Here is a 13,431-nt window from a genome sequence, read left to right as displayed (position 1 = left end):
TAGCAGTTGACTGACACAGGTTATGTCGGGTGGCACAATGACATCACATGTCACCTGCCGGCCCCTGTGTTGCATGGACCTTCAACAGGTTGCAGACTGATGTGATCCATTGTTGGACCAGCCCATGTGACCCACTTATGGCCCTGCTTAGGATGGTTATGGTATGGGTACAATTTGCACCCTTATAGCTCTGTGTGAGTGTATCCTAAAGAACTAACTTCTACTGTCCTGTATGTTTGACATCATATTACAAGGATTAAACTTTTGCAATGTCTTTATCTATTGAATGTTTATGTATGTTCTTGTTTAGTAGATTGTAGACAAGTATTAGTTTTTCGTTGGTGATTTAGTTCTTGGCTTTACTGTTTGATGGCAGCATGATACCTATTGCTGCTTCAATTGTTTTTACTATAAAAGTTTAGGTTGCTTGAATACTTGGTTATTTTCATTATATGTAGAACATCTTGTCTCAGTCTGTCCTGCAGCACCAACAACATGTGATTCTTGTCTTAAATTTTAAATCTGGATATCCAAGAAGCCTTAGGGAGGACTGGCGAGGTCTTCCTCTGACAGTAAGGTCATGTTTATACACTGCAGATATTCTGCAAAGTTTCCATCTGGATTTGAAGGTCAAAAATCCACAGCATATCTGTGGAATCAAAATAGCAAAATCTGAAGAATCCATAAAAAAAATCTGCATGGACTAGATGCGGTTTTCCTGCAGATCCATGATCAAAACCACAACAGAATCTGTAAAGGATTTTTCTGTCACATGTGGATGCACCCTTAAAACTCCCATACACATTAGACAATATGGATGGCTTCAGGCAACGGTATAATGTGTATCTGGGGCGTATATGATGGTCTGGAGAGAAGTTAATCGCTCTTGTCCAATTTCGGACTGCCGATTGTATTGTTCTCCCAGAAATAAGCTCCTATTCGACTTGTCAGCCAGCAGCTTTCTCATAGAGAATACAAGAGCTGAACGAGTGCTCCTGTGTGTGGGAGAGTCGACTGAGATGGCTGTTGGCCGAATGATCTACCAAAGCATTGTTCAATCAACAGCCATCTAATATATATGAGTGGCTTTAGTGTAACTTTTGCAAAAAAAAACTTGAACACTTCCATTGTCTACATGACAGATAATGGAAATGTTAATCTGTAGGATCTAGACCTTGCTCAAGATTGGCGAATTTGACTGCTATATAGTTGTACATACAGTGTGTAAAAGTTGTATCTTACGCTGTTTTTTTAATCTTTTTCAGTTTTTGGGGATAGCATTTCTTGGAGTTGGTCTATGGGCATGGAGTGAAAAGGTAAATTGAAAATACTAGCATTGTGTTTCCTGTATCTTGTTACATATGACAAGAGACCTTGACATTCTAATATGATGATTTTATCTAGCAAAACACATTTCAATTCACTAAAATCATTGTAGATAAGTACTATATGCTGTATTTATAGATACTTGTCATTTATAGCCATAAAAGACATATAAACATAGTTGTAGGGGATTTCCTATCATATAAAGATCAATAACTGGTGGGTTCTACAAACATATAACCACAAAAACACCACTCAAAAGAGTATAAAATATAAAAAAATGTATTAAGGAATAAATGTAAAAAAATACATGAACCAGAGAGTAAATGGGACATGTAAGAGGATTCAAAGAGGATAAAATCAAGTAGATAAAGGTGGGAGGGGGTTTTCACAAAAAGTAAAGGGTAGCAAGGTAGTCTATATGAGACAAAGCAGGTAATATTAATGAACTTCCATGATTCATGTAAGAATTTACATGTAAGGCATGATACCGTAAATCATAGTACAGACTATTAGGACAGTATAGTGACTTAATCAGTCGTCTATATGTATATCATGCAGTATAATATTGGAAGACAAAAAAAGGCTTAGTCAGTCGATATCTAATATAAAGGTAGTATAGAGCTTACCCATATTGAGGTGAAGGGACCCCACATACAGCCACCAGTGCCGCGACGTTACGCTTTCTCAAGGGGAGTGTGTGGAGTAAAGCTCTATAATACCTTTCTATTAGATATGGACTGATTAAGCCTTTTTTTTTGTCTTCCGATATTATAGTAAGTCAAGAGCAGCTGAGTTACACTGTTTCCATAACTCTGAAAGGAATGAATGGAAGCAGCGCAGCACAGCAATCAATGCTGTTTTCATATCGCCAAAGTCATGGAAGAATATGGTTTCTATGAGACGTATCCACTGTGGGATTTCTGCATAGTCAAATCCCCAACAAAATCTGTAGTTACAAAAAAGCTGTGAATTTAATTGTGGAAATGCTCAGTATTTGCTGCACATTTCCCCCTTTGAATTGCAAGGGTGAAATTCACAGTATACTAATGCCTGTGAAGTTACTCTGGAGATGTTTCCTATGGTTTTATTAGTGAACATGTAGATCTGCCACCTAGATAATCCAGGTAGAAAATCCACTGCATATGACTGCCATCGGTATGTGCCCTTGGTACCCCAGGACCATAGTTTTCAATGTATTCTAATTCTATTTTATAAACTAATATTATTCATTCTGTGCCTCATGACATAATATTTTCCACCCAAGACCAGAGTATTGCTCCATTCTGAACCTTGGATCTGGACAGCTAGCCTATACTTCAGTGTCTTAACACTCCTCAATCTTCTTCACAAGATCTCCATTCTCCTAAAGAGAATCAAAGCCATTGATTATAAAACTATACATCTCCATATCGAGGCATATAATAACATACCTGATAAAATCAATTATTTTTATTGTTTATTTTTTATATCTAAGCATCTTATATTGTTTCATCAACATCTAATTCTAGCACCACTCCAGCTTTTTTTATTGCACAACTGGAGTGGTGCTTTAAATACAATTCCCCTGCCCCTGGTCTCATACTCACCTTCCGCCACCTTCATCCATTTCCAAGGTCGCTCCGGTCGGTCTCCGGGGAAAAGTGACCTGTCGGCAGTTGGAGTGTTTCATAGAGCTGTGTGGAGGTCACTTTCCCATACTGCTCTATGACAGCCTCGTTCTGGCTCTCATAGACTTGCATTGAGCTCTTGTGACTTCCGGACAGCTTTTTGAATTTCATTTTTCCAGGGGACAAAGTTGTTCTATAATATATTTCTAAAAATGAATAGTTGATGACCACCAGGTAACCACAGCAGCATCTGACATTCTCCTGCCTGGCCACAATAGACCTTATGGCATTTCCACCTCCAATGCTCAAATACAAGAGCACCGTGTACTGTGGGATGTGTTCTCCACATTTGACTCCTGCAGAGGAGAGTAGCAGTTATCCCAGTCACAGTTCAAAGGTTTTTTAACTTTACCATAGTTTTTCTACAAGCTGTACAAACTGATTTTAGAATAAAAGCCTTTTGTAAGAGTTTAACAACCACTGGGCTACTCTAATACTACTTCAATTTTGACTCAGTAAGGTTGCTTGCTTTCTTTCGCCTAACTTTTCTTTATACTACATTTCTGCCTCACTAACATTGTAAATGACAGCAAAGAACAGCTTTTATCTATAAGCCACAGGCAGCTAATGGATTTGGCCAAAAGGAGCAGATGGCACATGGCCCCATGGTAGTTGCCAATGTGATGACTCATTTCCACTTACACTATTCGCTGCATTGGTGATGAATTGCTTAGTCCATGTAATCAACGAACAGTGACCGTATGAAAGTTGGGTTATATATTACTTCCCCAGCCCACAGTATAATAAAGTTTACTCTTTTTTTCAGTGAACTCTGTTTGTACTTTAATGGAAAATAACACATTTAAAGAGAACCTGTTATCTCCAGAAACGAGTTACATGCAGATTTAGGGCGAACCTGTAGACCTGCCTGCCTTACCGGAGCAGTGTTAGCCTCAGATGCTGAGCTGGATTCAGATCAGGGTTGACACCTAGGGATTTGGCACAGCAGGATGGAAGGCATGTGAAGCAGTAGGACCCAGACATCTGCTTATGTTGGGTGGCAGGCAAACAGGCAAGGCAAGAAATGATTGAAGTCACAGATTGAGGAGAACAGCTGAAGAGGAAAATTGCAGGTCGGAAGCAGATACAGATGTAGATGGCAGAATAACTTAATATGAATGGTCTCTGATAATAGTTTGTGATTCTCAATGGTTGACCAGTAGGTCTGAGAGTTTGTGAAAATTCACAGAAGTTTGCAAAGATGAATGCAGCATAGTGATTAGTTTCTAAATGTCTCTTCTTGATGCTTACTGCAAACGATGAGTTTATGGAGCCGTAGGGACTACTCCACATGTCACAGAGGCCTGATGAGATTATAGCAACAGCAGAGGTGTTTCCAAGTAGCCCTGCAGCCACTTACTTCCAGTCATTGGGGCATTCAGTTACTGTACAGTTACTGCTTACTATAAAGTAGGCACGCTGTAATCACTCCCCTATACATTAATTGACAGTCTGTTCTGCATTCAAATGCTACAGGCTGTTAATCTGCCAGAGAGATATTACAGTAATCTCGCTGTGAAGTGAGCAGGGACTGTCACAGCTACCTGCACCATCCAGATGACTGAAAGAGAATGGCTGCAGGGAGAATATAACTTCATTTTTTGCTCTGTAGCCGCTTATTCAGTAATGCAACCAGACATGATTTAAACACTATTTACCTGCATGTAAAACCCTATATCTGCATGTAAACAGCATTTTTGAGATGACAGGACCCCTTTAAATACAAAATAGAGGAAATTCTAAAAGATTATGTTGTTTAAGATGTCTAAGTCATTTTAAGCAGCAAATAACACTTACAGGAGAGAGGCCCAATCTTTATTCTGTTTTAATCAGGAATGGGAACTTTTTTTTAGCTTTTAAAACAGGAAAGTCTACCTAACATATCCTTGTATTACTGTCTTGCAAAAACATGTTATAATCATATTACATTACAGTAACAGGCAAAGCTCAAAACAGATTATTAGCAAAAGGTAATGAGGTACTGTTCCAAAAAGTAATATATACAGTATCAAGCAAGAGACAAAAGTAATAATAAATAAAAGATGTATGAAAATGAACAAATTAAAGTCAGACATTGCTTTTCCACCATGCTTCCACAGAATAAAAAAAAAAATAAAACTCATGAAATAGGCCTGGTCAGAAATGATGGTACCCCTGAAAATAATGTGACAAAAGGGACATGTTAAATCATGGTGTGTCCACTAACTAAAATGTATATCAATGAAACCAGTAGCGCTTGTACCTTAATGCACCTGCAGCAGATAATGTAACGGTCACACCCAACCGTTACTAAATAAGATATACTATAAAATGAAAAAATCTATCTGCGCTGGATTCAAAAGTCCCTTTTTACATATGAAATCTAAAAACCTGGTGCTGAAAAAATATATGTAAAATTACTAGTACAAAACACAGCGTACTGCATGCACATTAAAATCAATCAGTCATTAAAATATAAATATGTTCATATATAAAAAATATCTATATCTACCTGCTTAGAAGTCTTTATAAGTAAAATAGTCCGTGGTTAAATTAGTTGAGTCGGGCGCTTGCTGGAGTCAGCGACGCATGTGATCTTTCTTCATTCACAGAACGGTTACCGCTGGTAATTCAGACTCCTATCAGGGGCCAGACACTTACTTCTCCCGCGAGCGCAAGGCTCCTCAAAAGTGCTGGGTTTTGTCTCCGGAGTGGCGTGTTGCAGGAACTGCCCCGGCCGGTGGCAGAAAAAATCCTGCACACGTGCTACCTAAGAGACCGATCAGCGTTACTTCGGCTCAGCCGCCCGGTGCTCTGCTGCAGCAGGACCTGGTGTGACGTCACAGTCACGTGAAGTCTCACGTGACGGGCTACAGAAAGAAAATAGGACCAAATCCTACGCGTTTCGGAGCAAAAAAACGAGCTCCTTCATCAGGGATGGTCCTTCCTAATTCGTGTAGATCTATATAGCCTACCGAAGTCACATGACCGTAATTTAGGAGTTAAATGCAAACAGTTCAATATCGCTATTAAGGCCCTTCGGGATTAGAGAATCAAAGGTAAAAATCATCTTTGTTTCTTCTCTAGACATTTTCTTGATAAAATCCCCACCTCTTCGACCTTTATGTACTAATTTAAGACCAGTGATAACGGTGCCAAGTGTTGACCCGCCATGATGCGTCAGAAAATGTTTGGAAAGGGGATGCCCTTCAAATTTCTTATTAATATTACTAATATGTTCATTAATCCTAATCTTCAGGGCCCGCTTTGTTCTGCCAATGTAAATTTTGTCACACGGGCATCTAATCGCATAGATGATGCCCGTGGTATTACAGGATATAAAGTTCTCAATCCTCCACTCAATATTCCCCTTTTTGCATGAAAATTGTTTCTTAGTTTTAAGGAGTTTACAAGGCTTGCATTTTTGACAGGGAAAAAAACCTTGAGGTTTTTGAGAACAATATTTGGCAGTAGAAATGAGATGAGGAACTGTAGGGGCTATTCTATTTCCGAGATTTCGTGCTTTTTGGTAAATGAACAATGGCCGTTCAGGAAGTTTTTCACCTATCACCTTATCTTCTTTCAGAATGTCCCAGTGTCTCTGCACAATTTTTCTAAACAGATGTGTGTTGGCATTGTATCTGGTGATAATTGGGACATTCTCCAACAATACTGAATCATCACGTTTTCCTTTATTAAAAAAGAGACTGGATCTCGGTAGTTTCTCAACCTCGTTTTTTGTCATATTTAGAGAACTATGTGAGTAGCCTTTCTTGACAAATTCGAAGGTCGAAGAGGTGGGGATTTTATCAAGAAAATGTCTAGAGAAGAAACAAAGATGATTTTTACCTTTGATTCTCTAATCCCGAAGGGCCTTAATAGCGATATTGAACTGTTTGCATTTAACTCCTAAATTACGGTCATGTGACTTCGGTAGGCTATATAGATCTACACGAATTAGGAAGGACCATCCCTGATGAAGGAGCTCGTTTTTTTGCTCCGAAACGCGTAGGATTTGGTCCTATTTTCTTTCTGTAGCCCGTCACGTGAGACTTCACGTGACTGTGACGTCACACCAGGTCCTGCTGCAGCAGAGCACCGGGCGGCTGAGCCGAAGTAACGCTGATCGGTCTCTTAGGTAGCACGTGTGCAGGATTTTTTCTGCCACCGGCCGGGGCAGTTCCTGCAACACGCCACTCCGGAGACAAAACCCAGCACTTTTGAGGAGCCTTGCGCTCGCGGGAGAAGTAAGTGTCTGGCCCCTGATAGGAGTCTGAATTACCAGCGGTAACCGTTCTGTGAATGAAGAAAGATCACATGCGTCGCTGACTCCAGCAAGCGCCTGACTCAACTAATTTAACCACGGACTATTTTACTTATAAAGACTTCTAAGCAGGTAGATATAGATATTTTTTATATATGAACATATTTATATTTTAATGACTGATTGATTTTAATGTGCATGCAGTACGCTGTGTTTTGTACTAGTAATTTTACATATATTTTTTCAGCACCAGGTTTTTAGATTTCATATATAAAAAGGGACTTTTGAATCCAGCGCAGATAGATTTTTTCATTTTATAGTGTGTCCACTAACTAGCATCACAGGTGTCTACAATCTTGGAATCAGTGAGTGGGCCTGTATATAGGAGCACAGATACTCACTGTGCTGTTTGGTGACAAGGTGTGTATTATCACACTCAACATGGACCAGAGGAAGCTAAGGAAAGAGTTGTCTCAGGAGGTTAGAAAGAAAATTATAGACAAACATGTTAAAGGTAATCGTTATAAGGCCATCTGTAAGCAGCTTGATGTTCCTGTGACTACAGTTGCACATACTGTATTATTCGGAAATGTAATATCCATGGGACTGTAGCCAGTCTCCCTGGACATGGCCGCAGGAGGAAAATTGATGACAAATCAAAGAGACGTATAATACTTATGGTAACAAAAGAGCCCAGAAAAACTTCTAAACAGGCGAACTTCACGTTCAAGGAACATCAGTGTCAGATCGCATCATCCATCGCTGTATGAGCCAAAGTGGACTTCATTGGAGATGACCAAGGAGAACGCCACTGTTGAAAAAAAAATAATAAAAAAGCCATACTGGAATTTACCAAACTACTGACAAGCCACAAAGCTTCTGGGACAATGTCTTATGGACAGATGAGACAAAAAATTGATCTTTTTGGCAAGGCACTTCAGCTCTATGTTTACCGACAGAAAAATGAAGCATATCAAGAAAAGAACATTGTCCCTACTGTGAAACATGGAGGAGGCTCTGTTATGTTCTGGGGCTGCTTTGCTGCATCTGGCACAGGGTGTCTAGAATCTGTGCAGGGTACAATGAAATCTCAAGACTATCAGAAAACTTGGTCTCAGTTGCAGGTCATGGGTCTTGCAACAGGATAATGACCCAAAACACACAGCTAAAAACATTCAAGAATGGCTAAGAGGAAAACATTGGACTATTTTGAAGTAGCCTACTATGAGCCCTGACCTAAATCCTATTGAGCATGTTTGGAAAGAGCTGAAACATGCTGTCTGGAAAGGGCAACCTTCAAACACGAGACAAGTGGAGCAGTTTGCTCTTGAGGAGTGGGTCAAAATACCTGTCGAGAGGCGCAGAAGTCTCATTGACAGTTACAGGAATCGTTTGATTGCAGTGATTGCCTAAAAAGGTTGTTTTTTTAAAAAAATCAGTGGAAGCATGGTTGAAAAGTAATGTCTGACTTTCATTTGTTCATTTTAATTTTTTTATTTATTACTTTTGTCAGATTGAAGTTATTTCTGTGACCATTGTGGGTTTTTCTGTCATTAAACGAGGGGTACCAACAAATTTGACCACGTGTGTACAGTACAGACCAAAAGTTTGGACACACCTTCTCATTTAAAGATTTTTCTGTGTTTTCATGACTATGAAAATTGTAAATTCACACTGAAGGCATCAAAACTATGAATTAACACATGTGGAATTATATACTTAACAAAAAAGTGTGAAACAACTGAAAATATGTCTTATATTCTAGGTTCTCCAAAGTAGCCACCTTTTGCTTTGATGACTGCTTTGCTCACTCTTGGCATTCTCTTGATGAGCTTCAAGAGATAGTCACCGGAAATGGTTTTCACTTCACAGGTGTGCCCTGTCAGGTTTAATAAGTGGGATTTCTTGCCTTATAAATGGGGTTGGGACCATCAGTTGTGTTGTGCAGACGTTTGGTGGATAGACAGCTGATAGTCCTACTGAATAGACTGTTAGAATTTGTATTATGGCAAGAAAAAAAGCAGCTAAATAAATAAAAACGAGTGGCCATCATTACTTTAAGAAATGAAGGTCAGTCAGTCCAAAAAATTGGGAAAACTTTGAAAGTGTCTGTTTGGTCTGTACTGTATATATGCACCTCTCCCGTCACTCCTGGTCTCTGACAGATAACGTACACTTTCATGCTGTGCTGCACTGTTTTACATATTTTTATATTGTACAAAATATAATAAACTTTCCAATATGGATTATTTTTCTTTCACAGACAGGTACATAGGAAACTTTTTATTTTCTTTTAATTTAAACCCTTTACTCCCAAAGGTTGTTTGCACATTAATTACTAGGCCAATTTTTACAATTCTGATCACTTTATGTGGTTATAACTCTGGAATGCTTCAACGGATCCTGGTGATTCAGAGATTATTTTTTCATGTTACATTGTACTTCATGATAGTGGTAACATTTCTTTGATATGACTTGTGTTTATTTGTAAAAACAACCCCGAAAATTTGGCGAAGATTTTGAAAATTTCGCAATTTTTAAAGTTTGAATTTTCATGCTTTTAAATTACAGCAATATGTCACACAAAATAGTTAATAAATAACATTTTCTGCATGTCTACTTTACATCAGCGCAATTTTGGAACCAAAATTTTGTTTTGTTAGGAAGTTATAAGGGTTAAAAGTTGACCAGCGATTTTTCATTTTTACAACAAAATTTGCAAAACCATTTTTTTTAGGGATCACCACATTTGAAGTCACTTTGAGGGGTCAATGTGGCAGAAAATACCCCAAAGTGACACCATTCTAAAAACTGCACCCCTCAAGGTGCTCAAAACCACATTCAAGATGTTTATTAATCCTTCAGGTGCTTCACAAGAATTTTTGTAATATGGGAAAAAAAATGAACATTTAACTTTTTTCACAAAAAATGTACTTTGTTTCCAGGGTAACAGGAAAAAATGGACCTCAAAATTTGTTATGAAATTTCTCCTGAGCATGGCAATACCCCATATCAGGGAGAAAACCAAGGCAGAGCTAGGAATTAAAGGAGCGCCATTTGACTTTTTGAATGTAAAATTTCCTGGAATCATTAGCGGATGTCATATCCTGTTTGGAGGCCCCCTGATGTGCCTAAACGGTGGAAACCCCCCACAAGTGACCCCATTTTGGAAACTACACCCCTCAAGGAATGTATTTAGATGTGTGGTGAGCACAAACTCCCAGGTGCTTCACAGAAGTTTATAACTTTGAGTCGTGAAAATAATAAAATCACATTTTCCCCAGAAAAATGATATTTTAGCCCCAAATTTTGCATTTGTAGTGCAATTTCTCTTGAGTACGCCGATAAGCCATGTGGCGAATACTACTTTTGAGGCACAGTGCAAAGCTCAGAAGGGAAGAGATGCCATATTAAAGTTCAGATTTTGCTGGAATGGTTTGAGGGTGCCATGTCACAGTGCCCCTAAGGTGTCAGAACAACATAAACCCCTTATATGTGAACTGATTTTACAAACTACTACTTATGATTTCATCTAGTGCAGTGTTCATGTTGACATCACATGCACCTCACAGAATTTTATACCACTGAGCGGTGAAGAAACAATAATTACATTTCTTTCACTGAAATGTTGTTTTAGCCCCAAGTTTTTAATTTTTCTATGTGCTAATAGGAATTTTTTTTCAAAAACAAACTAACGTCCATTTTTTCCTGAGTGCGCCAATACCCTACATGTAATCGGGAAACATTTTTCAGGCACAGTGCAAAGTTCAGAAGGCAAGAAGCGCCAGATTTTACTGTATCGTTTGCAGGTGCCATGTCACATTGGCAGGGCCCATGAGGTGCCAGAACATCAGAATCCCCCATAAGTTACCCCATTTTACAAAATACACCTCTCAATGAATTCATCTAGCGGTTCAGTAATTATATTGACTCCACGGGTGTGTCACAGAATTTTATAAAATTGGGCAGTGGAGAAAAAATAACTACATTTTTACCACCAAAATTTTGTTTTAGCCCCGGATTTTACATTTTCACATAAGAAGTGGGTACAAATGGCACCATAATTTGTCCCTCAGTTTCTACTGAATGTGGCAATACCCCATATGTGGCTGTACAGTACTACTTAGCCATACGGAGAGATTTTCCTAGAATTGTGGACTCCATATACAGAGCCCCTAATTGCTAGAGGAGCAGGATCCCCCCTCAATTGACCCCATTTTGGAAATTATACCCCTTTGGGAATTTATCTACAGGTGTAGTGCCGTTTTTGACTCCATTGATATTTTCCAGAAACAAGCAGCAATAAAAGCTGCCGAGTGCATATTCCAAAATGCCTTTGTAGTGACCAGTATGCTGTAGTGACCCGTACGTTGCAGTCACCGGAACATTATGCCCAGCCCGTGTTTCTGGAGACATGCACCCGTAAGTTAGGCGTGCTCTCAGTGCTTCAGAAAAGGCAGATGTGGTTTAGGTACACTGTGGGGCTCAGAAGGGAGGGGACATATGGATTTGGTGGTGGAGAATTTGCTAAATGTTTTTTGGAGGATGGGGAGCCATTACACTTTTCCAGAGCCTTTGTACTACCAGTAACGTGGAAGCCCTCCTATATTTCCTGTAACAGATGACAGACCTGAGTGGGGACTTGCTTTTTTTGTGGACTGAGTTGAAGTTTTTATAGGGAAGGAACATTTTACATAACGTTTAAGATCACATTTATCCAGTACGCTACCCTGAGAACTTACTTTGGGGTTTCCATCTAAATCTCTGAGTGACGTAATTCAGATGAAACCCCCAAGGGATCCATTCTCTATAATGAGGCAGCAGGATAAATGTGCGTCGAGCCTTACTGCGATCTTTGGGAGGCAGAATGAAAAAATTAACAGCAGGTGAAGAATTGGTTTTATTTTTTTTTTACGCCGTTCCTCGTGCAGTATAAGTGATTAGGCGACTTTATTCTTCGGGTTGGTGCGATTACAGCGATACCAGATTTATATCGGGTTTTTATGTTTGGCTGCTGTCACACACGAAAAGACACTTTAAATTGCAAAAACTAGTTTTTTGCATCACCATATTTTGAGAGCTATAATTTTTCCATATTTTGGCCCACAGAGTCATGTGAGAGCCTGTTTTTTGTGGGACGAGTTGACGTTTTTATTTGTAGCATTTTCAGACACATGACATTTTTTGATCGCTTACTATTCCGATTTATGGGAGGAAGAATTTACAAAAAACAGCAATTCAGGAATTTTTTTTGGGAGGGGTGGGGTTTTATGTCATTCCGCTAGTGGTAAAATTAATAAGGCACTTTTATTCTTCGGGCCAGTACGATTACAGTAATACCTCATTGATATGTTTTTTTTTTATGTTTTGCATCACTTTATTCTGAGATCTATAACTTTTTTTTTTTTTCTGCTGATGGAGCTGTATGGCAGCTTGTTTTTTGCAGGACAAGATGACGTTTTCAGCTGTACCATGTTTATTTATACCCTTCTTTTTTATTGCGTTCTATCGGGGGTTAGAGTGCCTGACTGAAAGAACATCAAAATATATTTGCGTTTTTGACACATTTAAAAGAAAACCCTCTTAACCATTTCAGCATCACTTTCCTGTGTGCTCACATTGCAGGAATATTTCTCCATTCAATGAATTCATTGGTTCTCTTACAAAGTGGGCCAGAACAAAATTACATTTCCATTCCAGTCTACTCAGATCAGGTACCACTAATGTAAAGAGAAGAAAAATCTATGTTTTGTATTTAGCAGAAACCTAAGAAGATGGAGTAAGTTAAAATTAAAGGCCTTCATGAAATGCATACTGTCTGCCTGGCACAAGGTTGTGTCTAAGCAATAAATCACATTTAGCACAGGAGCAGCCTGCAGCAATGGGTAAGAATAAAATGCATTTGCAGTATGTCCAGAATTTTCCTATCAACCCCGAGCTATTTTGAATCAATGCAGTTGTACTCTATTATATCTTTTATATTTTACAGTATGTATCTCTCTCTCTCTCTGTATATATATATATATATATATATATATATATATATATATATATATATATATATATACTGTATATATATATATACGGTATATATATATTTTATACAGTAACTATATTGTACAGTAAATATAAATATATTTATAATTATGGTATATTTTACAGTATGTAATATACTTTTTCGGGTCCCTTTGCAAT

General features: G+C 38.6%; 1 protein-coding gene across 1 annotated transcript in view; it reads left to right on the top strand.

Annotated features, from left to right (window-relative positions):
- Nucleotides 1-13,431, top strand: part of TSPAN5 (tetraspanin 5) — a 207,313-nt gene that overhangs the window by 106,503 nt on the left and 87,379 nt on the right. Inside the window, exon 2 of the mRNA XM_077277442.1 lies at nt 1,266-1,316. Within this exon, the coding sequence (XP_077133557.1) occupies nt 1,266-1,316 (51 nt within the window). The remainder of the gene's footprint in view (nt 1-1,265; nt 1,317-13,431) is intronic.

The sequence above is a fragment of the Ranitomeya variabilis genome, chromosome 1 (genome assembly GCF_051348905.1).
Source record: "Ranitomeya variabilis isolate aRanVar5 chromosome 1, aRanVar5.hap1, whole genome shotgun sequence".
Taxonomy (NCBI): Eukaryota; Metazoa; Chordata; class Amphibia; order Anura; family Dendrobatidae; genus Ranitomeya; species Ranitomeya variabilis.
This window is presented reverse-complemented; position numbering and strand designations above follow the sequence as displayed.